Source organism: Chamaea fasciata, unplaced genomic scaffold, assembly GCF_029207755.1.
Source record: "Chamaea fasciata isolate MVZ Bird 193981 ecotype frontalis unplaced genomic scaffold, bChaFas1.0.hap1 SCAF_23, whole genome shotgun sequence".
Classification (NCBI taxonomy): domain Eukaryota; kingdom Metazoa; phylum Chordata; class Aves; order Passeriformes; family Sylviidae; genus Chamaea; species Chamaea fasciata.
This window is the reverse complement of record NW_027094108.1, coordinates 4,334,321-4,358,950: the sequence shown is the minus strand read 5'-3', so window position 1 is coordinate 4,358,950 and position 24,630 is coordinate 4,334,321. Positions and strand designations below refer to the sequence as shown.

At 41.0% G+C, this 24,630-nt stretch overlaps 1 protein-coding gene across 3 annotated transcripts in view; it reads left to right on the top strand.

The window, feature by feature from the left end:
* PRDM2 (PR/SET domain 2) overlaps positions 1-24,630 on the top strand; it is a 57,634-nt gene that overhangs the window by 12,370 nt on the left and 20,634 nt on the right. For all 3 annotated transcript variants that reach the window (XM_066203260.1, XM_066203258.1, XM_066203259.1), the window contains exons 5-6: positions 2,161-2,313; positions 7,479-7,605. In XM_066203260.1, the coding sequence (XP_066059357.1) occupies positions 2,161-2,313; positions 7,479-7,605 (280 nt within the window). The remainder of the gene's footprint in view (positions 1-2,160; positions 2,314-7,478; positions 7,606-24,630) is intronic.

Here is a 24,630-nt window from a genome sequence, read left to right as displayed (position 1 = left end):
TTTCAGTTTGTGTTGAGAAATGATAGTTGTGAGCCAGCTGTTTCAGTTTCCTGGTTTGCAATGCAGGTGATAATGGGAGCCCTTATTAGATTCCAGAGTAATTGTGTGTTGCTTTAATAGTGATTTTACAGTTAGGAAAAAAAGCAACTAAAATGAGACTGCAACAGTTGGTCCCATATGCTGATACCTGAAACCAGTCCAGAATCTCAACTGTTAGGAAAAATGGTTTGTGGAAGGATGGTGGTGTGTAGGAGCAGTTCAGTATATGGGCACTCAGCTTGGGGAACAACCTTTTCCACAAGTGTTCCATTTGCTTCTTCAGTCAAATTAATCTGAATAAAAAATAAGGCTTCTTCTAAAACTGGCATCTCCAGTCAATTTTAATGATTTTGAACTGGCATACCAGAGGCTCATTGTGAAAAAGATGAGTTGTGTGTGGCTGTATATGCCTCTGGTGTCTGAGGAGAGAACGTATTTTCCTTTTCTACTGGTGAAAAGCCACAGTTGGGAAAATGAGAACAAGTGTCTGAAAAGGGAGGGAAGTGCTGGTTCAGAATGACTGGCACAGCTGTGCTGAGTGGGATTTATTGTGGGTACAAAAATCACTGGGACTTACAGTCATAATGTTATGGAGAGGAGTTGGAGCTATTTTCTTTCTCACAGTGCACGAGGCCTTGAAACAATATTCTGTAAATTAGACTGTGACATTCTGTAAATTAGAGAAGCAATAAAGTATTTTGGTTTGTGGAAAAGCAATAATAAAGTAATATAAAAAACATAGTAGTGTAATATATATGTATATAAGAGTAACGAGTAATTACATTTAGACATATGTGTCATATCTGTTCAGCTCTCCCACAGCATTCTTTGGCTCTTCCCTTCCATTTTAACCAAAATAATTGCTTTGGCAGTCTCACCTGAGATGCTGTTTGTGCTTTCATATTGTGAGGGCTGGGTGTGCTGGTGAATTCTTTCAAAAGTCAGCTGATGAAATCCATGCTGGAATAGTTTAAGTAAGAGAGATGCTTTCTGTTTACTTGGAAAGAAACTAAGATGGTTGTAGATTTATTATAACTTCATTTTCATTGATAAAATTCTGTTTCATTAAATCAACAGTATTATCAGCACAAAATAATTGAATTTATTAAGTAGGGGTTTTTCTATGCTGTTGTAGAAGTGTTTATAAGATTGAAATTGGAGAACAGTTTGAGAAGCCTTGGAATTACTTGTAAAGTATCAGGAAATAAAAAGCTACAACACTCTAGATTTTTTGGACTTTTAGAAAAGCAAAAAAGGAAAAATACCCTCTGATAGCTCTTCTTACAGTCATCTAACTTGGATTATAAGAAGAGTGGGCATTGTTTATTATCTTGAAAGAGAAGCAGAGTCACCTGTCACCAGAAAATAGTGAAAAATGTCAGTCCCCTTCTTGCTTTACTGCAAGTTGTCTGGAAATGTAAACCAGTACATTTGTACGAGAGTATTTGTCAGCCTTTTCCCCAAGAACAGAAACCAAAGACTTTACACAGCATCTTGGAACATGCAGAATTGTATTGACATGGTCAGTTTTTTAAGGTGATCACAAGATTTCTGAAAGGTTAAACTGTTCTTTTATACCCTAAAAAAGATTAAATATAAAGTGTGCATTCCCTTTCTGAATATAGCAAATGCTTCTGGCTTCTATATTTACTTTTTCCAACTCATCGGATGGTGAAAATAAAGCTCTGTGGCCTTCATATCTGAAAATCAGTCAATTTACTAAATGCGAAATCTAGAGTGTCATTTCAGGCTTGCCAAACTGAAAAGAAAGCGTAAAGTGTTTTAAGGATTTTGGCTTTTGAGCCCAGAGCTTTCAGAGATGGGATTGCAGGCCACCAGTGGGGTTGTTTTTCCAATTGTACCAGTTTCTCTAAAACACTGCAGAAGAGCAGCAACTCTTTGCCCCAGCCCAGCCCTGGCTCTGCTGTGCCCTTTGTGTTGTCTCTGGCCTTGGGTGGTACTTGGAGAGCTTTGTGGAGCTGTGAAATCCAGTGTTTTGGTGCTGTGAGCAGTGTCCTTGTGTCTGCTGTCTCCCTCACAGGTGTATTACCCCAACCTGGGCTGTGAAATTCAGTGTTTTGGTGCTGTGATATGAGCAGTGTCCCTTTGTCTCCCTCCCAGGTGTATTACCCCAACCTGGGCTGGATGTGTGTGGATGCCACGGACCCAGAGAAGGGGAACTGGCTGCGCTACATAAACTGGGCCCGCTCTGGGAAGGAGCAGAACCTCTTTCCTCTGGAGATCAACAGGACCATTTACTACAAGAGTTTAAAGGTATCACTGGCTGAACAGCTGCTGCTTTGTTATCTTTTAGCATTAACACATTTTACTCTGCTTGATTAAAAAGCTTTTTTTTAACTATTTTTATTAAACAGAGCTTGAAACATTTTATGAAACATATTTAAAGCACTGCAAATGCTACACATGTTTGGTATAAATTCTTACCTGCCAGTACAGTTAACATTAACTTTACTGTTAAACTACAGGATGTTTAAACACCAAGTCTATCTTACTGGGTAATGATTTGCTGTAGCACCAAATTTGATACAAACTAGAGTGAAAAACTACAGAGTATATGAAATAAATGTTTTTCTATTTTTGTAGATACCAAGAATCTTTCTGCTGAGGATGTTTTTGTAGTAATCAGTTATTTTTATGGTCTGTGCTGTCAAGACACTTTTATGGGTAGCTCCATGAAACTATTTCTCATGGTTTTATACCATTTCAGTTTTGTTCAGGGAGTGAGGGGGAAACAGAGAAAAGGGTAATTCCTGGAGCATTTTATCTTCCAAATAAAGAAAAAAAAAATTATTTAACTATAATGGTGGAGCTTGTTAGGTTAAGAATATTGTGGCTTTAAAATATTTCTTGAATCCCTGATCAAGACCTCCTAGCAGTGAGTGTGTGTAGCTTGACTTAGTTTTTATTTGGAATACTTTTAGGTGTTTGGGGTATATGCAGTTTTTGTTTTTGTACTGTTGCTGTTCCTTCCATTTCTCTGTGAGGCCAACAATATCTGTCAGTAACTGGTGTTTGCTTAATAAAAGAGTCAGTTGATCCCATGCAGTTTGGAAGTTTATGGGGCAGTAAGGCAGTAGGTAAATGTTACATTTTAGGGCACTCAAGCTAGATTGGAGAATCATTCTAAACATTTTCTGAACTTTGTAATGGCATTTAGGTAGAGGTTCACTGTTGCCAGCCAGACTACTGACTTCTCTGCAGTGTTTATTTGCAGAAGCAGGCTCCCAATATGACTCTGTAGCCAGCCTTGATTTCCCTGGACACTGTATCTTGGATTTCTTCTGCATTTGCCCACAGTCTCACTAGCTCATTAATATAGGTGTGCTTTTGGAGTCATTCTGAGATTTTAAATTTCTCATTGAATCTTTTCTACAAAAGTTTCAGTCCTGACAGAGACAAGCATTCACAGGTTTAAAATTCATTATTTGATGGATGATACTGCGCTTTGGAAAAGAACTGTGCTGCTAAGAGGGGCTGAGCACTGCTGACAGAATAACAAATACCTTGTCTCAGCACTGGAATATCCTTTTGTTGCTCTGACTGTTGTCTCTTGCAACTTGATGAATTTTATCCCAGTCACACCTTACTGCTAATTGAGACAAAAGAAGGCATGAAGGCATGTAATAAAGAGCATCTTAAATGTCCTTATCTTTTGCATATAATGTTAGGATCTCTACACTGCCATTTCAAACCTGCGGAAGTATTCCAGCCCAGGTATGAACACATGGTTCTTTCCTGATCTTTATCATATTTCATAAATTTAGGGGAATTCCACTTGCTGACAAATAAACAGCACAGGTTTTATTTACCCCCAAAGGAGAATTCAGGTGTCTTGTGTGTAATTTTGTTCTGCTTTATCTTGAAGCATTCCAAGTATAGTCACGGGGTCTTATTTTTCCCAAAGGTTCCTTCAGCTTTTTGTAGGTTTTTAATTTGTGAGTTAAACAGGCTGATTTCCAAGCCTCGTTGCTGAGATAACCAAGTCCAAATTTGCTTGATGTAGAACCACCTCAGAACTGCAGAGTTTTCACTTCCCTGTTCTCTGATCTCAATGAATAGTTATAGACTAGAGTAGAACCTGTGAGTGAGCACAAGCAAATGTTTTTCTCTTCCATCTTCTCTTTATCTTTACTGAAGGGCTGAGGGTATTTGTGAGCTGCTTTGCATCTGCTTTCCCCAGCATGTCTGTGTGAGAGCTGTGATATTGCAAGGAAACAGCTTAAATTCATGGTGTAGTTTCAGCTCTTCCTGCCCTCTGCTCATGAGAGGAGCTCACTGTGTAGTGTTTTTCTGCACACAGGACAAAACTTGAATTATAGAAAAAGTAAAATACAGTGAAAACTCGGTTTCAAAAGCCTTCCAAAGAAGCTTGAGTATGAAACTGTCCCTGATTAAAATGAAATTAATTTGCTTGTGGAGGACTGTTTTGCCCAACAGGTTTATAATACCTCAAGATCCTCCCTGTCACACAGGAGAGAGCAACATAACTTTGGGTTATAGAGTGTGAAAGATTCACACCAGTAAATGTCAGACTGTTCACTTGGGTTATGTTTGCTGAGATGAGGCCACACCCAGGTGCAGAAGCACAATCTCACAGTGAAATGAAGTGTCTGGTGAAAAACAGCTACTCTGATGAGGTCAGGCAGGCAAATGCCTATCTCAGGCTGTACAGGACACATTAGAGTGCTTGGATGTGCACAATTAATTGATTTTTAGGCAATCTGTGCTAGGACCTTTTAGGTTACTTAGGTTAGGTTAATAACTTGTTAGGATATTACTCTTGAAAATAACAAATTTTGAACTTACTGTAAGCCGTTTGAACAGAAAATACTCAGATTAAGAACAGTTAAATGTTGCAGTTAAAACAAAAAGCACAAAAAAAGTGCGTGGGAATTATTAACCTAATGAGCCTTCCCAAAATTCATGCCTTTTTTAGCCAGGCTGTCCCAGCCTGATGCTGCTCCACCAAGGATCTGTAGGGAATAGTTTGGAGGAGGTTGGGTTTTGGAGTTGTTACTAGAGGGTGTCATGAGGAGGAGTGGTGCTACAAGTGGCACTTGCTCAGTGCAGTCCTTGTCTCATATTGGTGCTGAGGGAGCAGCTTTAATTGTCTGGTTTTGAAGCTGCTGCTGCATCTCATTTTAGAAGTACAAGGTTAGAGGGCTTAATTTAGATTCTAGAGCAGTCACAATAAAACCAAATTCATCAAGTTGAACGTTAGCTCCAGCCGTGCAGCCAACAGGTTACGTGCTCCTTCCCACCACGCGTTTGCATTGCCTGAAACCTCATGCACATCTTTGCTCTGGCTTTGAATATTTTTTTTAGATGATAAAGGGGTTTTTTGCATCAGACAACCCTGCTGCATTCCTTGCTGCTCACCAGCTCCAAGGCCATGCAGATAAATTTGCCACTATTTATCTGGAACTCAAGGAAGCCAAGCCATAGTCTTTGCTTATATTGTAACTTACTCTTCCCTTAGTTGTTGGGATCTTGCACCTCTTGTTGTTCCAGTGTCTGGGGTATGATGATAATTATCACCTTTATCCTGTGCTGTGAGACCCACTAAAAACTGGGCTGCAGAAGAAAGAAATCCTACTTCTCTTCTTGATACAAAATTCCCCTTTGGCTTCAGACTGGAAATAATAGTCTGAGGACACCCTTTGCTCAATGCAATGACTGAAAACAGGATCTGGTCTCCACCAGCCCCGTGTTTATTAAGTCTGAAAGAGAGGAATTAAAGCTAAGGCATTTAAATTTTTCTTGGTTTTGGGTAAAATGATTCAGGAAATGGAGAAACAATGAGGAAGATTTAAAAAGTAAGTTAAAATCTGAAATGAACTGGTCAATAGAGTTTCTTTTCTTGGCAGTGCTGGGAGTATGAGTAGCATTTGCAGTGATGCCCATTTGACTAATTTAGTCTGTGATTTTTTAAAAAATTTGATTAAAAAATAGAAATAATCAAGTTGGAACAGCAGGCAAACCTTTGATTTTTGTGATGAAGTGGATTTATTAAACAAGTTGTAATTCTCTGTATTCCTGTTAACCCACTGTGAAAATCTTTTCCTGGATCTTTGGATTTTGTTCCAGATCCCAGCTGTAGTGGCTGCCTGAGCAGTAACTTATATTATAATTAATTAATGTTATTTAATACTTTGTATAAGGTAGGTATGTTTGTCCCAACCTGGCTGCTCACTGAAAAGGATTAACAGTGAACATCCACAGAAGTGAACACTGGGATTTAAATCAGTGTCACTATTTGAGGCAAACCACAATTTGGGACGTTACAGCTGGAAGGTTCATGCCAATAATAATAATAATAATAATAATAATAATAATAATAGAGCTGTGTATGAATTATTAATACAAGGACTGTATTAAAAATTAACTATGTAACTATATTAACATTAACTGTATTAATATTATCTCTGTATTGTCAGGAACTGTAGTGATGGGCCAAGGAGCAATGGATATAAATAGAAAGAGGGGAAATTTAGGTTTGATGATAAAAGATTCTTCCCTGGGAGGGTGGGGAGGTCCTGGCACAGGGCGCCCGGAGCAGCTGTGGCTGCTCCATCCCTGGAGTGTCCAAGGCCAGGTTGGAGCAGCCTGGGACAGTGGAAGGTGTCCCTGCCCATGGCAGGGGATGGAACTGGATGGACTTTAAGGTCCCTTCCAACCCCTTAACATTCCATGATTTTTCTCATCTTTTTTTTTTTTTTTCTTTGGCTTTTGGGAGTTTTTTGGGATTTTTTATTTTTTTTGTGATTTAGTCTTTTTTTCTGATTTTGTCTTTTTTTGTGATTTTTTTTCTTGTTCTTTATTTTTGCCATTTTTAGGGGTTATCTTTTATTTTTGGTCGTCTTCTGATCTTTGGTCTTTTCTTGTCACTTTTCTGGGGTTTTTCTGTGTTTTCTTGTGAATTTTTGGGGTTTTTTTTTAATTTTTTTTTGTGGTTTGGGGGTTGTGTATGTGTGTTGCAATCCATGAGGAGATTTTGGGGTTGTTTTTGGGGTATTTCACTGCTGTTCTGTGTATGTGTCTCTGTGTGTGTTACAATCCGTGAGGAGGTTTTGGGGCTGTTTTGGGTTTTGGGGGGGTGTTTCCCTGCTGTTCTCTGTGTGTCTGTGTGTGTTAGAATGAGTGAGGAGGGTCTGGGGTTGTTTTCGGGGGTGGTTTTGGGTTTTTTGGGGGTGTTTTTGGGTTGTTTCGGGGCGTTTCGCTGCTGTTCTCTGTGCCCAGCGCGGTCCGGGGGCGGGGCGGGGCGCTCTGCGCTGCGCCCTCCGTCCGGCAGGGGGCGCGCGGGGCGGCGCCCTCGAGGCTCGGCGGGGGCAGCGCCGTGGGCGCCGCCGCGGCCGCTCCCCGCCCCGCCAACAACGCGCGCGCTGATTGGCCGCGCGCCCTGTGTTGTGTCCCGGCAGCCAATCGCGGCGGGCGAGGAGCTGTTGGTGTGGTACAATGGCGAGGACGACCCGGCGATAGCGGCCGCGATCGAGGAGGAGCGAGCGAGCGCCCGCAGCCGCCGGCACTCCCCGAAGGCCCGCAGAGGTACGGAGCGGACCGGCCCCGCCGCCGCCCGCGCGCCGGGCAGCCCGGCCTGCGGCCGCCGTGACCTTCCGCAGCCCGGCAGAGGAGGGAGGGCAGGGCCCGGCCCGGCCGGCGGCGCCGCGGGCGGAACGTGGAAGTTGTGGGTGGAAAAGTTGGGAGAGGCGGCGGGCGCGGCGCGGGAAGGGGGAATGTCCCGCTCCGCCGGCCGGACACGCGGGGCCGCGGCAGCCGCAGCGATCCCGCGTGGGGCGGGGGCCGAGCCCGCGGCAGCCGCGATCCCTCCCTGGGAAAGGGAGCTGAGCTCGGGCCGCCCGATCTCTCCCTGGAAAAGGGAGCTGAGTTCGGGCCGCCCCGATCCCTCCCTGGAAAAGGGAGCTGAGCTCGGGCCGCCCCAATCCCTCCCTGGAAAAGGGAGCTGAGCTCGGGCCGCCCCGATCCCACCCTGGAAAAGGGAGCTGAGCTCGGGCCGCCCGATCTCTCCCTGGAAAAGGGAGCTGAGCTCGGGCCGCCCCGATCCCTCCCTGGAAAAGGGAGCTGAGCTCGGGCCGCCCCAATCCCTCCCTGGAAAAGAGAGCTGAGCTCGGGCCGCCCCGATCCCACCCTGGAAAAGGGAGCTGAGCTCGGGCCGCCCGATCTCTCCCTGGAAAAGGGAGCTGAGCTCGGGCCGCCCGATCTCTCCCTGGAAAAGGGAGCTGAGCTCGGGCCGCCCCGATCCCACCCTGGAAAAGGGAGCTGAGCTCGGGCCGCCCCGATCCCACCCTGGGAAAGGGATCTCCGCTCGGCGCCGTCGCGATCCCTCCCTGGGCAGAGGAGGCTGCTGAGCCCGCGGCCGCCCCGATCTCTCCTTGGGAGCGGGAGCGGAGCCCGAGGCCGATCCCGCCGTGGGGAAGGGGGAGCCGAGCCCGGCTTCGCGGGATCCTTCGGGAAGGGGAGGCTGATCCTCTGGGGGTATGTCAGTCCGGCCAGATGAAGAATTCCGGTGCTGTTATTTCCCTGCGGTTTTTCATTTCTTGTTGTTTCTAGGCCGATCTGTTGGTTATGGAATTTCGCAGGCTGCTCCTGGCTGACTTGGGCCGGGGAGGGAAGCTGGGACAGTGTCGGGTGGTATAAACGCGTTATTCCCTCTGTGAATATGGATGTCACACCAGACATCCATTATTTTTTCCATGACTAATTCAGCAGGAGGGTTTTTTAGCGTGCGTGTGCCTCCACGCGTGGCCTTACATAACTGACATTTTCACTAACGTTTTAGGCCAAAATCACAAGAAAGCTTTGAGTTACAGGGAGTAGATAGAGAAAGGAAACATTCCGAGCTTTAGCACAGATGTATCAATTCCTCTTGCATGAGAACGTGTGCATTTTGGAATTCTCTGGAGGTTAAAAATGAACCGAAGAAATATAATATTTTAAGAAGCATCAATATAATTTTTTAAATGCAAAATGTAGGGCCTGATCTTACAGGTAGTACAGTTGGCTGGAACTCACATTGGAAACAAGGTCTGATATTGAAACATGAGTTATTGTGCAAGTTTTTTATTTGAGATTGAGGAGGGGGGACTGTAATGCAACACAATAAGTTATTTTGAATGTTATTTCATAGGTTGAGCAAATACAAACTGAAATTCAAGCACTGAGTTTTATTTTATACTGAAAAGCATGTTTAGCACATCTATAAGCAGCAGTTGGCAAATTACAGGCTGTATTATGTTTTTTTCCTAAATGTGCATTATCTTAGCACATGGAATTTGTGTGCCTATGATTTACCTGAAAGGCCAGAAAAACAACCTGCAGGAATTTGATTATATGATAAATCAGAAAAGCCAGACAGAATAATTTCTAAGGTAATTTTTCATGGCATAGGAGTTTGATTTGCATTCATGAAGTTATAGGTAAAAATACCAGTAAGCTAATTTGCTTTCTGGGTTTTGATTTTGTGCTCTTTTGTAGCTTTCATGTTTTAACTGTTATGAATTCTGCAGATTTCATAATTAGGAATCTTTTCCCCTTTTTTATAAACACAAGCTCTTTGTCAAGGCTCACAATTATTAAATAAGAAGCAACCCAGCAAAAACCAACTCCAAGCACAATATTGATGAAACATTTGAGAATAACCAAGAATAATATATTTATGCAGTTATACTCTTGTCTCATGAAGCAGAAAGACCAAATTCTTAGTGTTTAGTTGATTTGAATTGTTAAAGTTTCAGCTGTAAAATGGGAAGGCAATTCATTGGTTATTTTGAAATTTTATAGTTCTGTTTTTCACGGGTTTCACTGGAATTTTTTTTACTTTGCATTTACTCTCAGTTTCTTTAGTGTTTGTAGTAACATCTGCTAATATTTGCAATTCACGGAAATCTTTTTACAAGAAATACCCACTTTTCTCCTGGAGATGTGGTAGCAGTAGCTGCAGGGAGGATTCCAGAATGGTTTCTACTCATATCCCTGCTTTTCTCGATTCAGCTGTATCCTTGGATGGGGAATCTTCTTAACCCTAGACTTGAGGGGTTTGGGGAAACTAAGGAAATTATGATGAACATGATTGAAAAATAGTTAATTAAAAAAGAAATAGTTCTGATTATATGATACAAAGGAATGGGAGGAGAAAGATTTTTGTGCATTAACTTTGTGCATATGAAAAATCGGGACTCTGTATAAGGTAATACTTGAATTAAAAAGCAATTTAAGGAACTCCTCCAGAGGGTTGTGAAATTTGAATTCATTAATGACATAAACAGATCAGTAATTTTTTTAAATTTTATTTTGGCCTTTGTTGCACACTTTGTGTTGTCTTACACACTGAGAATAAGATATAACCAAGTAAGAATGGCTCAATTCCAACAGCTGTGAATGAGTGTGTCCTTTAGGAACACTTTTCCCAGAAAAGTAAAGTGACAGTTTAATAACTTAGGAATGACGAGACAAGATATATTATGATTTAGTGATACAGACCACGTGGTTATTAGGTAAAACTCATAATTATTCTATATTCAGTAAAACAGATATCCTTTGGAGTCTTTTATGCATCTTAGGTCTTATGCTTGAACAGGTAAGATGTTTATTATTTGACAAATAACCTTGTTCCTGCCATTGGTGTAATGAACTCTTGCCAGATCAGAAGAGGTGACCATTTCACAGGTAAAAAATGGGCTGTTCTGCCCAGTCAGTCAATCCACTGCTGTAAGCTGCTCATATTGCAGGAGGAGTCCTTTGGTGCTGTGAGGCAGACTGAGTTACCAGGAGAGGCAGAACAGGCTGAAGCTGGAGGTTTGGGTGAGCCAGGCCTGGGCAGACACAAAGTCCACACTGAGCTGCTTGCTCTGACCTTGAGCTGCCCTGTTTGCCACTGATCCCTGACACCAGGCCCATAATCTCCTTTGCAGTGGATCTAGGCTGGCACCTGGCAGTTCTTCCAGGTCCCCATCTCCCTCCTGATAATTCTGGTTTTGTGTTGTGCATTCAAACTGCTTTATAGTCCCCAGATGATCGTGTGTGGTGGCTTCTGCCTGGCTTGGCCATAGCTTTTCTTAGCTCTGCATCTTCCTTCTACCATGCACAGCAGCTCAGGAGTCCTGGAGGGAAAAGGCAGTTATTGTTCATTCATTTTCATACATTGGAACCCTATGTGGTGTTCTTAAGGTGCATTTCAGATTCAGAAAGAAATTTAGTGGGATAAGAAGGTATGGAGAGGGTTGGGTGGGAATGCAACGCCCCAGAAAGGAAAACCTGGTGAACTTGGGTCCCATCACAGATTTTTATCAGAGCCAAGCTGTTAGCCCTGCCTTAACTACACAGCTCACAGTCAGCAGCTACCAGTGCATGGCCAACAGTAGCTGAGATTAGTGGGGTTTTTGTTTCTTTTGCATTTTCTGAAATTTCTTTTTTGTTGTTGTTAAACATTTACCATTATTTCTCCCAGGTTGTAGTTAATGTGCTGCCTGCCAGGCTTGTAGGGAGATTTTCTCAATCGAATACATTAGCGCAAGATCTTTTATTAATTCTCCTTCTAAGGAAATTAAAAAGAGTACAGCTTGGATTCACTTTGCAAGTTGGGTTCATGTGTCCTTGAGAGAAGTAGTGTGGATTTTTTTTTTTTTTTTTTGGTCTCATCCCGACGTTTCTTCCTTTGCTTGTGACAGGAATAATTTGTAGCAGTGATCAGGAATAATTTGTAGCAGTCAGCAGTAATATCGACAGAGTTTCCTTCAGAAAGAACACATGAAACCTCTGGCTGCAGACTCAGTCTTTCTGGAAAAAAGTAACTTTGCTGTAGCTGAAGTGTTTTTTTAAAGAAAGGGTGGCCGTTCAATACATGACCATCCATAAAGATATCTAATGTTTTTTATCAGACTGTAATCTGCTTTAAGGTGCTGCACAGGCTCCAGAGTGTGATCAAACAAGGCTAAAATCTCACTTCTGTTAAGGATTATGTGTCAGATCAGAAGTCTGGTTTTGAAGGAAGAGAGATACTGATGTTACTCAGGATGAAAGCTTGCCCTGCTACATGCTTGGAAGTAATACCTCTAAAACAGCCTTTTTTGGGGAGAGGAGAATGTTTTCCCATGCTTGTTTCTGTCTCTGGAGGTGCTCTGGCCCTCACTGTGTTCCCCTCATTTCAGGCAGGCCCAGGGCTCCTCCCTGGGAGCTGCACTGGGGTCAGGCTCTCAACAGGGGGGAAAAGTCTTTGATTTCATTCTTCCAAAAGCATGTGCTACAAAATGCAGCTGGAGTGGATTGTGAAACCAAAGGATCTCTCAGCCACAGTTGTGTCAACTCCTAAAATATTTCTCTATTGTAGTGCAGGCAAAGCACCTGCATCAGGGTCACCTGTGCTGTGGACTGCCCCTGGTGATTGTTCAGTAAGGTTTTAAAGTCTCAAACCATTGCTAATAAATCTTTTAAAGCTTTGTTAACTTAAATGATTCTGTTTCTAATGTTGCTGCTTCCCATAGTTCTCACCCAGTTTCAGGCAGAACACGAACTGTAGGGATACTTGTAGTAGCTAACACTGGCCCAGAGATGGGTGAATTAAGAATCAGTTATTGGCTGTTACAAAGAATTATTGTGCCTTGGTTGATATCAGACTGAATGCAAAGTGCAACTTCAGGCTTCCCACATCTAAATAAACTCTGTCATCCTAAAAGTTACACTGTTTTTTCTCTTGTCTGAAAGGTGACTGTTGCTGAAACAGTGTCAAATTGCTGCTGGGGCACGGGAAAACATGGGGGGTGAAATAAGCAGGTTAAATTCTGTGATGGTAGAAATCCTTGCAGTTTTTCTCTTCTTGTTAATAATTTTAGGCATTCTCATGCAGTTCCAAATCATTAGCTGTGCTTGAGAGTGCTGTAAATATACATGTTTATAAAATTTAGACCTTGGATTGCCATCTGGATGTCAACCCAAATGGAAATCTTGGTCAAATGATGCCCTAATTGTCTGGGGTTTAAGTTACACAAATTTATTAGGTTTGCACTTGGACTAAGTTTAAAAGTTTGTTTCTAAACAGAAAAGTGCTTGTGAGAAAAATGATTGTGTACGAGTTGGAATGTAGCTTATAGAAGGATGTGCAAATTGTACATTTACAGCAAGGGTATCATGAAATAATATTGTTATCTAAGCTCTATTTCCAATAAATTTAATGAAAAACTCAGGTAGGAGCTCAAGGATTCAAAATTTTGTAACCAATGGCTGGGAAAAGATGAGGGAGGAAGAAAGAAGTCATCAAGATCATCTGGAACAACGTCTCAAAATGGAATTTACTTTGTTTTCCCCAAGTCACATTGGTTTCCAAGTTTATACAGTTCCAGTTCAGAAGCAGCATTTGGGATGTCAAGGGATCATCTCTCTCCTGGAAGCATCTGTCTGGAGAGTAACTCATACATCTGAGGTCTTCTAAGCAGTGCAAATTTTCTTTTAACCCCCATAAATGAGGGCCTTTGAAAGGGAGATTTGTATTACTTTAAATGCCCATCTTCACCTCTCCAGCAGTGCCCCCAGCTCCCAGGACAGCTGCTTTGTGCTTTCAGAACAGCCAAGGGAGATCTGTGTCACTCCTTCCAGCCTTGGATTAAAGAATGGGAGAAAAGAAACTTTCATTTCAGAAATTAAAAAAATAAATTACCTGTATTTAAGAAAATTTTAAAAATTCAGCACTGAGTTGCCTGTGTTGGCCCCTTAAACTCCGTGTTTCTAAGTATAAACTTCTGGAAGTACTACAGGCACCTTGCACACACTGTTACTTTATCTCTGTGGAGTTTTTGTGTTTGACTTAAAATAACAATCTGGCCTTCATGGTTGTTACAAGCTGTATTTCTAGCTACTGACTTAGTTCTGCTCAAAGCAGATGTAGTTACCTAACAGAATGAAAGGTTTTGGGTTCTTTGGTAACTCAGATTCTAAAACGTTCTGTATTTTTCTTCATCCTTTTGCATTTTTAGTCATACTTAGACTGCTTTTCCCAAGTTAAAAAAGTAAAATATATCTAGACCACAGTTGTGGCATTTCCCAGCAAATTTGCTAATGCTGTCTTCAGTTATGTAATCCACAGTGGGAAGTGAAATAAGGCACCAGGCAGAAGCTTTCTATTATTAATCAATTTTTATTTCAATTGATCAGGATTGGCTTTGAAACACGGAGTTGACCTGGAAGAAAAGCAGCTTGATATTTCACTGCTAATTTTTTAAAATAATCCACTGCATTTGGAAGTTATTCTCCTCCTTTTGTAGTAAATATTGTTTTGATTTTCCTGAAAATAAGTTAAAAGCTTCTAGGTTGCTATTGAAATACAGGTTTCCTTGTAGAAATATTTTATTGTATTGAGATTTCCTAAGACTTTCTTAGACCATTTTGTTCTGACTCAGAGAATTGTTTAAACCCTTCTGTGTAGAAGATGTGGAGAAAATTTGATGATTGCTCTTTTAGGGAAGAGCTTTGAGATAGATTTGAAGGATTTGTTCCAAAATAAGAGGGGGATGAATTCCTGCAGAGTAGAATAGGAACTGTTTTAGACACTGTTTTCCAGAGAGAAACAAGTACTTCTGGTTTTTATTCCTTCAAGTATTTTGTGATTTAGAGTTGTCTTGTTGCTTATAGACTCTAAGAGAACAAAATCAGTGATCTACTGACTGCCTTACATCTCACTAAATCTGGGTGACTTTTGCTCACATGAATAATCCTCTCTTGAATTGCTTTGTGTTCCCTCACATTAAGTCAAGGCTTTATGAGCCACTGTTGCTCTTTCTGTGGTTTCCTGACCCTCCTGTACAATCTCCCATTTAAGTGTTTGTTTCCCAGTTGAAGGCTCTGGGGTTTATGTTGGATGCAAGGTAAAGTCAGTTATTGACTTCCAGTGTATTCTTATTTGCCTCCTGCTTGAACCATCTTTTTATTTAGGGAAGGCTCTAAGTTCTTTTAATAAGAACTTCTGTACCTCTTAATCATTTCTACTGCTTTTCTCTAGATTTTCTTTAATGCCTCATCTTTTCAAAACCATTCAATCAGAATTAATATGAATAATGTTGTATCATTAACTATACTGAACTTTTTCATTGCAATTTACCATGATTTTGCCTTGACCATTTATTTGATTTGCATTATTTACAGGGAATGTCTTATACTGAGGGCTTATCTGCAGATGTCCTGTGTAATTTATTATGCAGTGGTGAACAGGCAGATTTAACTTAACTCCAGGAGTGTGCACACCAAGTTTTGTGCACACCAAGTTTTGATAGCTGGTTTCCTCATGGAAGACATGCAGACTCCATTTGAGTGTGCAGCTGAGAGCTCTTTTCTTTAATTGAGATCTTGTTCAGAAGGTAACTTGTGTTTGTCAACTCTCTGAAGATTCTCACTGCATTACAAACCTGCAAAATAGCAAAGAAATTTTATTTATTTACTGTTTTGTATATTTTTCAAATGAGCTAAAAGGAAAAACCGTTTGTGAGACTAGAGTGTATTTATTTTTTTCAATCTGTCAAACCTTCCAATTTATTTTGTCATTCCTTCCAAGAGCCTTTGACAGATTGACAGGAATGACTTTGTTCTGAAGAATTCTCACCAGCCTACACTTGCTGTGTTGAGTTCCTCAAGGAAATGTTACAGCAGACTGACTTTGTGCTTGAGTTTATTATCAGTTATTGAAACAAGACTCAGTGGTATTTCAGCATTTGTAGCTAAGAAATTAGGCAATGTCTGAGAATTTTCTAGAAGTATTTACTTGCCTTTTATACCCTTTTCCCCAGGTAAATCACAGAATTTATTTGGATCAACAGCGCCTGAGAGTTATTTAGGATGGAGCTTTCTGAGCACTTATGAGCTTACCAACTTTGAAGAGTTAATTCTGTTGTTACACTTTGTTATCAGAGTTCTGTGAGAGCTTTTGACTGACTCTGATGAATGCTGCAGAACTTCAGAGAGGCACTGTTATTAATATGCTGATTGACATCAAGTTATTCTGGTGAGACTATTATAATAGCTGAAAATCCATCATCTTGATTATTATTGCTGCAAAATGCCATGGAAATGAGTAGTCAGCTATACATTATTCTAACTCTTGTTGAGAGCCAGATGCCTCACTGGAGTCTCCTCAGATACAGATCTTGTTTTCTTTGGCAGTCCATCAGAAACAATTTGACTGTTGAATGGGAAAGGCCTGGTGTTTGTAAATGTGGCTTGATTCATAGAAATTTGGGCAAATTTTCTCACCCATCACCATTATTCAGGGCTGAGTCCAATGCAAACTTCCGTATGTTGCTGCCAGTGAAACTGCAGCCTGTGGAGATAGTGAGCTGTGGTGTAAAGCAGCTCAGTGCAGTGATAGCTGACCTGTCCAAAATCCGAACATTCAAACACCCACCTTTGCCATAGTTGGATCCTCAGCCAGGTCTTAGAGTTGTCTTGGGCTTTTCCCAAGGAATAGGTGTTTCCAAGTGGCAGTGAAGAAAAAGTGGACTTTCCTGCAAAGTGTTCCCTTTCAAGTTGCAGGTAAAGAGCAGCAAGTCCAGAGTTTCTGATCTTCCAGACCCTTGTCAGGGATTGCAAAAGCAGAGTGGACTTTGTGCTTTGAGCTCATAGCTCCCAAATCCTGAACTGTTGGGTGTCACCCTCCACTCTCCCCACTCACATACCAGAGCTGGTTTTATTTTCTGGTTCCTTACCTGCAAATTAAATTGTCCAAATTACGTTACAGTGACATTTTATTTCTGGAGTCTGTTTTAGTTGATGTTTTATACTATGGATAGGTGTGTGGAAAAAACTTCTGGTTTTAACCCGTTTAGATTGAATTAGACTTTCATCTTGCACGTAACAGTTAACTGAGCAGAAGTGCATTTGTGCTCTGAGATTCGTTTTCATTGTTTGAAAAATGGAAGAAGTTGCTGTTCCCTGTAATGACTTCATGAGCCTGTGTGACCTTTCTTGATGTCACAAATTAAGCACTTAACAATTTGCTCTTGTCTGGTTTGGGGCATATTATAAATTTAGAACTTCTGTTGTCGGTCTTGTTAACACAAGCACCAACTGTTGCCATTGTCCTGTAGCGCAGTCCTTTTGAGAAATGGACTGATTGGGCAACTGGAGGATTACAGCTCCTTTGGAAAGATAATTCAGCGTATCTCATGTTATCAGAGAAGGCTGACAAGAATTTCTCTAAGAAAGTATCAGCGGGCTGTGACTGAAATGAATGAAGCACTTTGTTTCACCAAGGAAGTGAAGCAAATCTTCCACAATTTCCCAGCAGATAAAAACTATTTGGTGACTGTATTGTGCATTAAAATGATGAGTTTACGTGGTGATATTTATCCTCATTTATCTACTTCTGTAAAGGACCTACTGTGATATTCTGCCATATGACTTTGTCACTCTGAAGCTGGAAGGAGATGAGTCTTTGCAAATTTAACGGATACAGAGAAGCAGAGTTTTCGTGCCGCATATGTTTTGACAGGAGCTGGATATTAACAATTAATATTCTCTGTTAGGTTGGAGCCCCAGCTGAGAAGATGCTGTAATATTTTTAATGGGGACTGATGGAAAAACACTGCTTACTTGCCAGTAGGTAGTTGGTTGTAATATTAAGGTTAAAGGGAAGAAATTTGGGAATGGATATCAAAGAGCAGGTGAAATACACTGTAAAACGCAGAGGGGTGATTTTACTGGGAATACTTGTTGGGGAAAAATCTCTGAGAAGTGACACTCTGCAGGTGTGGTAAACATAAATGACATGACAAATTTGAATAAAATGAAGAACAGGACAAAACTGAATGACTGTAAATGAGTGCGCCCTTGTGCAATTCTGAGGGGTTTAATTTTATCCAGGGGTGCTTTATTGTGGTGGTAGCACTGTCGAGATCCTGCCTCTGTGAGAGGCTTTGCTCTTGTTTCCTCAGCAGTGGGGACTCCTGTTACAGTAATCCCTGGGCTCCTGGTTGACACAAAGGCAGCCCTGTTTGCTGGCGATTGTAGCCTTTGTACAGCTGTGTTCTCCCGGCAGAGCCATCGCCCCTGGCTGGGCAAACGTTGGGATCACTGGTTCAGGTTTGGTTTTCCATGCAGTGACAGCTTTTCATGCCTGGCATAGAGAGGCAAAATTGCTCTGCATAGCAAGACACCACTTTGGTCAGCTGTGTGAGAAGGGCCTTTGGGTCTGCAGTGGACTCAAAAGTCCTTCTTTTCTATTCTTTTTTTTTTTGTAATGTCACTTATTTGTGTGAGTGCTGCTGAATTGGAAGATAGCTGGTTTGTCAAAGAGCAGAATAAAACGGCAGGAAAAGACCTGAGTAGCTACTGTTAAAGATAATTTAGCTAAAAGCCCAGATATTTTTGATGTAATCCTCTCAAATGTTCAGTGATCCAAACAGGGCCATGACAAATATTTGGGTTGTTTATTACGAATGAAGGCAGACCGATCTAATAGTGAGAATCTTAAACTTGCTGGTACAAATAGTTGTGTGAGGGCTTTCATTTGCATTACCTTTTAAATGCTGCTGTCAAAATAGATGGTGTTTCTAATTATCTGAGAGTAACTTCATTTCACAAACATTTTGGAGCAAGCTCTAGTGACTGGAAGCAACATTTTCTGGCCTTAGATAAAAGCTCTGATTGGTTTAAGCAGAGATTTAAATTTAGACATTTTCTGTATTAAATACACAATTTGGGTGCTCTATTTTTAACTGAATTTCATATAAAAACTGGCTAAATATAGAGAACAGTTATTTCTGGAAAGTGTGTGCGCCAGCTGACATTTCTTTTGCTGCTGCTTTTGTCTTAATACTCAGCAAAACAAAAACTCCTGGAATAGAAGCCCAGAGAAGAATGTTCATCATGTTTTCTGTCCTGGGCTGGCTGTGGGAGCTGTGGCAGCCATGGAGCAACTTGTTAGGAATTTGTAGTGAATGGGGGGAGGCAGGAATACACCAGCAGTTGGAGTGATTGAGAAAGTTTAGAGCAAGTCTGGTCACATATTTGTGTCCCCTTTTTACTGTTTTAGAAATATTGGCATAAGGGCAGAAATAACATTTTCAACTCCTGCTAGGAAAAAAGCTCTACATTTAATTATTTATACTTAATTGTTCCATCACAGCTCTCGTGTGGGTTAAAATTGCATGGAATTAAACCCTTGTTTGCCATGCCTTGTAATTGTTGGGTGACATTCTGTACTACTTAAGTCATTATAAGTAAGTCTTGTAGTCTATAAACTTAAGACTTCCTGGGATGTGCACTCAGCTTAGTCAGAAGGCAGAACATGTTGGGGATTGGAATGAGTTGCTGCAAGAGTGGATGGCATGCTGTGACAGACAGGTGATATAAACTGCTTTTGTCTGGTGCAGAGTTACGGTACAGAATTTAATTTACAAAATGTAACTCGGAAGAGGAAGACTGGGGATAGCTCATCGTTCAGCTTGTGGGGATTGGTGTAATACCACACATTTAACACAGGCTTCCCACTCGGAATTTTTCACCAGTATTTTGAAATTTGCGAGCAGTGTCGAATTTTCTAGTCTCACAAACTCCATAAAATGGCAATATATTCCCTTCTGCTTCTTGTGAACTGTTGGGTCATTTCTTTCTCTTGTATGGCACACCTGTGGTGCCATCCTCATTTCTTGTACTGACTACCATAATTCCAGAAGTTTGTGGTGAGACACAGTAACATGATCTTCAGTGCTATCATTAAAGTGGAGACTTAGCCAAACATTTGCAGAAATTGGTGTTTTAAATAGCCCAGCTCAGAATTTTCCTACGCTTTCCATGGCAACAAGTTGATCTGTTATGCAAATGTCATGTTAACAGTCTCTGTCAGTGCATGGCTCTGTTCCTTTCCTGCAAAGGGTGTATTTAGTGCTTGGCACAAAGAGTTTCTTGCACAATTTGGTGTTTGTACCTCTGTCTTCAGGTGTCCTGAAACACCTTCCCAAGGTGAGACTTCATTGCCCCTTTTCTGGTTGGAAAACGCAGTGATTAAAAAGTGCTCTTTGTGAGTGAAGTGATGGTTAATGGGTAGCAATAGGCTTATACAACAGGCAGTTTGGTATTAATAGAATTGCTGTGAAGTTTGGCTTTCTCTTTCTGCTGCTCCTACTGGGTGAGCTTGAAAGTGTCTTTTTATGGAAGAGGAGATGCAAGTTCTGCTGGAAAAAATTACAGAGAAACCTTTGCTCACTGCATTTGCCCATATCCTGTAGATAATTCACGAGACTCTTCAGTTTTTTCTGTGCTATATAGCTGTGTGTATTCTGCCTCTCCAGCTTTAATATTATTTGATATGTTAGGTCTGGGCCAATTGACAGTACAGAACCATGATCTTCTGCAGCTCTGAAATATTCCTGTGGTTCTCAGGAGTTGGAGGTTAAAATTCTGTTGTGATTGTTTTTGTACACTGTGAAACAATTCATGTCAATTTTAGTGTTTTATTTGCTCAACGACACCTGAAGTGATGATGCCTACACAAACTAGGTGTATCTGATAACTTTATAAAGGTGTTGCAAGAGGAACACTCCACCAAATACTTACAATGATGACAGATTGAATGAAACAGGGTAATAAAAGCATTTACATTTTGCCTTTTTCTGCAGGTTTTCATACCTGACAGCACTGTTGAAATGGACCTCTTAATGATACTGTGTGTGGAGCCATTCACATTTAATTGACATCCCTTTTAATGAGGTGCTTGTTTCAAAAATTGATCTGTGGCTTGAATTTCACCTTTAGACTTGCTGGAATATGATTAAAAATGTGCTGACTTTGTGTCTAAAATTTTCAGTTTTAGAAAGATACAGTGCTGAAAATGGAGGTTTTCATGTGTACGTGCCCACCACTGCTTGGGTTGATCTGTAGCCAAAGTGGGGAATGCTCCTAGTACAGCGTATCTGTCTTACACTGACAAAGAAAAAAAAATGAAAAGCTTTTTCTGGCTTGTGGGGAGAAAAAGGAATATCACCAGAGGTGTTCTGTGGCAGCATTGGAATTTCTGAGCCATGGGCTGACTGTGTTTGGGTTTTGTAGCCTGTTTTGTTGCCAGTACAAGGATGTTTTTCTCCAGAACTCTTGGTCGGCAGCGGTTTCATGTGTTGTTTCATTTTAAGTTGGGAGCTTTAGGGTTCCAAAGTTGTTCCCTCTCCAGGTAATGAGTGTGTCTGTTCAGAGGTACTTGCAGTTCCTCAGCTATGCTTGCTGGAAACCTTTCAAAGCAGGACTTATATGCAAGTACTTAAAAGGAACTTTGATCTATTGTTGTATTAACAGTAATATTGTGGAAGAAATATTGGAAGTCGATGTTACAACATTTAAGCACTGATTGTTTAAATAAGGCAGAATTGTTTAGGCTTTTTTTCTCTCAGGGTTGCAATCCTTTTATTCTTAGCCTAATATTAGGGGGGTTTTTACTATTTTTACCCTTGTTTCCCTTTTCTGCAGTAATTTACAGTGACATTTTGAACTTCAGCTATCCTAGATCACTTAAAACTTTGGACAGCAATTTAAAAAAAAAGATATAATTGGCACAATCTGTGAGCTGGTGGATGCTGTGAGTGAGACACTGAGCCAGGTGCTGGAGCTGTAAGGCTGTGGTGCTGCATGGGCAGCTGTGACCCTGTCTTGTCTCCTCTGAAATGTGGCTCTTGGCTTAGATATTGGAACAAAATATTTGCATAACTTTGTGGGTTTGAGGTCATGTTTTTGGCAAATTTCTGTAATCCCCCTGATTATGTGAGTAATCCTCATATACATTGATTTTTTTTTTAATATGTGTGTGTGTGTGTGTGTGTGTGTATCAGGCATGTTGTGCTTACCAGCTTTCCCTAAATGTTGGGAGTTCTTTGCTGTCTCAGTGGCTTAGAGCAGCCCTTAACACACAGCTATGTTCCCCTTTATTTAGCCAGGTGTGTTGTTTTTTTTTTCATTTGGCTTTACTGTGTGAGCAGGTGCTGGTGGACAATTAAACAGCTTTTTTTGGTGCCTAGTTATCTTACTAATTAATCAGTTCAACTTATTCAATATGTAAGGTCTTTAACACTCGTGTGCTGTGCCATTCACAGTTGGACAAGATTCTAAGAAGTCACTGCAATGTTCCTGCATTTTGACATGTTCCTCCAGCCAACACAACTTGGATTTAATTTTTTGAAGCAATTTGTGCTGTTCTTTTGGATATTGCATTCTGTGTGTGAAAAAGGCATTCATGTGTTCTGGCCTGTCTGCAGAACAAACAACCACTCAGATTTTTACTGAGGCTTAAGGAATTTATTTTGAAAAACATGACATCAACCAGCATTCTGGATAGAGGAACGGATGAATTCTGGTGCACAGCAAGCTGTTTCTCAAATTAAAATTCAACTTATATCAATATGTTAAAGTTCATTAATCAATATGGAAATGATCGTGCAGTTGTTTTCTGTGGAATTTTCCAAAATAATGTTTTAGCTTGAATATTCACTTCGTCTTTATTCCATTATTTATAATGCCAAAGTACTGATTATATTTTTTTAATAGGAGAAAATAATTAGAAGTTGTTTTATAGAATAGTAGCAGCTATTGGATGGGATTGATGCAGACTTTGATCTCAGCCAGTCCCAAAGGGCTAACTAGTGAGTTTATGTTATTACAGTGTGATTTGCTGCATGAAACTGTGTGTCACTGTCAGTGTAATGTGCCAGTTTGTCTTTCCCCTTCAGCCACAGCCTTGCCAAGTGCTGCCCTTGTCTGTGCCCTGCGTTTCAGGGGGTCTCTGAGGGAGCTTCTCCACTGTTTTCCAGGACACTTGAGATTGGGGCAGGTTTCTGTGGTACTTTTCACCAGAGCACTCATGGAGTAAGATTTGGGTGTGTTACTGGGCTGCAGCTAGTTGTTCTTTACAGATCTCAAAGAAGTAACAATAATTTCAGCTCATACCAATTATTCTTCTCCCTTACTAACCCAAGATTTATGGGGAGGCAAATACCCACATTCTGTATTTCTGTAAGAGACTGAAGCAGTGTTTGAGCTCAGGTGTGAGTGTCCTTCTCACTTCATGATCTTAACTGTGGACATGTTTGGTGCTGCAGTTAAAGGTTATTAAAGACAATGGCATCTTGTACAGTTGAGCAATATTTAATTATAGAGTTCAGCTCCAAGTGTATGGAAAGACTGTGTTAAGCATCTTCCCTCCCAGCTTCCAAGTATGCTTATTCCTTCCCACCAGAAATAACTCAGTGGTTTAATAGTCCCATTAGTAGTTTGGTTAACAACAGAAGTCTGAGCACAGCTAACTCTAGGTTCTTCTTTTGGTTTTATCAATAAAATGCAGTGTGGTCAGGTAAAGGTTTCTTCCCTCTTACGCTGTTACTCTGCTGTTATCTGAATGTCTCTAAAATTAGTGGGAGTACTGATGATCTGGACACTGGCAGTAGCATGAGTTCTCCTGTGCCTGTTCAGTGTTATAAAGGGATTGTAAAGGTGTGAAGGCTGAGCTATCTTAGAGCAGAAGTGGAGAGGAGAGAAAAAGGAACCCTATTGAAAGTTGCAAGACAAAATTGCAAATTGGTGAATTCCTCTTTTGATCTTCATCACTACAGTCAAGTTCCTACTTTCTATCTGTTTATTTCATTCATTTTCCTTTGCATCTTTCTTTTACAATTCTTCTAAAGCACATACACATATATTAAGTTCTGCCCTTCATTTATTCTTTTGTCATTGTTTCCATTTCACTTTCCCTGTGTTTCATTCCTGTATCTTTCTTGTTTAGACCAAGTGGAGGATCCAGCTGGCCGTAGCAGCCATGTAGGACCCTTCAGGAACCTGATGGTAAGTGCACGTGTGTACTTATACTCAGGCTTCCACCAGCTTCTATGTTCAGAGGCATTTCCCCCCTCCTGCAGGCTTCTGTTCTTCCTGACCTCTGAAACAATAGGAAAACTAAAGGACAGGCCTTGGACTACTCATTGATACCCTTTATATCAGTAGGTGATTGTGTTTTTATTGGGAATCTGCAGGAAGAAAAATATGCAAATCTTTCAGGTTTATGTGGATTTTAAAAGCACTTTAAGAACTAATGGGAGAAAGTCTATCAAACAGCAGTTAAATGTCTTCAAAACTTCCTGAACTCCAGACATATGAAAGCTGGGAGAGCATATCAGTGAAGTATCACCTATTACTCTGTTCTTAAATTCTCTTTCTGGGCACATGCTGTTGAATGGTCAGGACCATGAAATTGTGCATCTGGGACAGTCATTGTCATGTTTGAGTACAGTGAATTCTTTGAACCCTGTCAAAGAAAGCTGCCACCTAGAAGATGAACAAACTAAAGCTGGTAAAGGAGCTCATCTGCAGTGGTTTGGTGTCTCATCGATACGTGTCAGAAATTGATCTGACACGTCTGAAATGTTGTCCTTGCACAAGAAGTTTGTTCACTGTTCAGAGGAAGGGCAAGTCAGGTGCTGGGTGAATCCTCTCTTCAAATCCGTCCATGCTTAGAGGCCAAGAACTTGAAACATCTCCAGCTGTATCATGGAGCAGGTTACATCATGAGCAAGTTGCATCTGTTTTTAGGGCTGGCAAGAG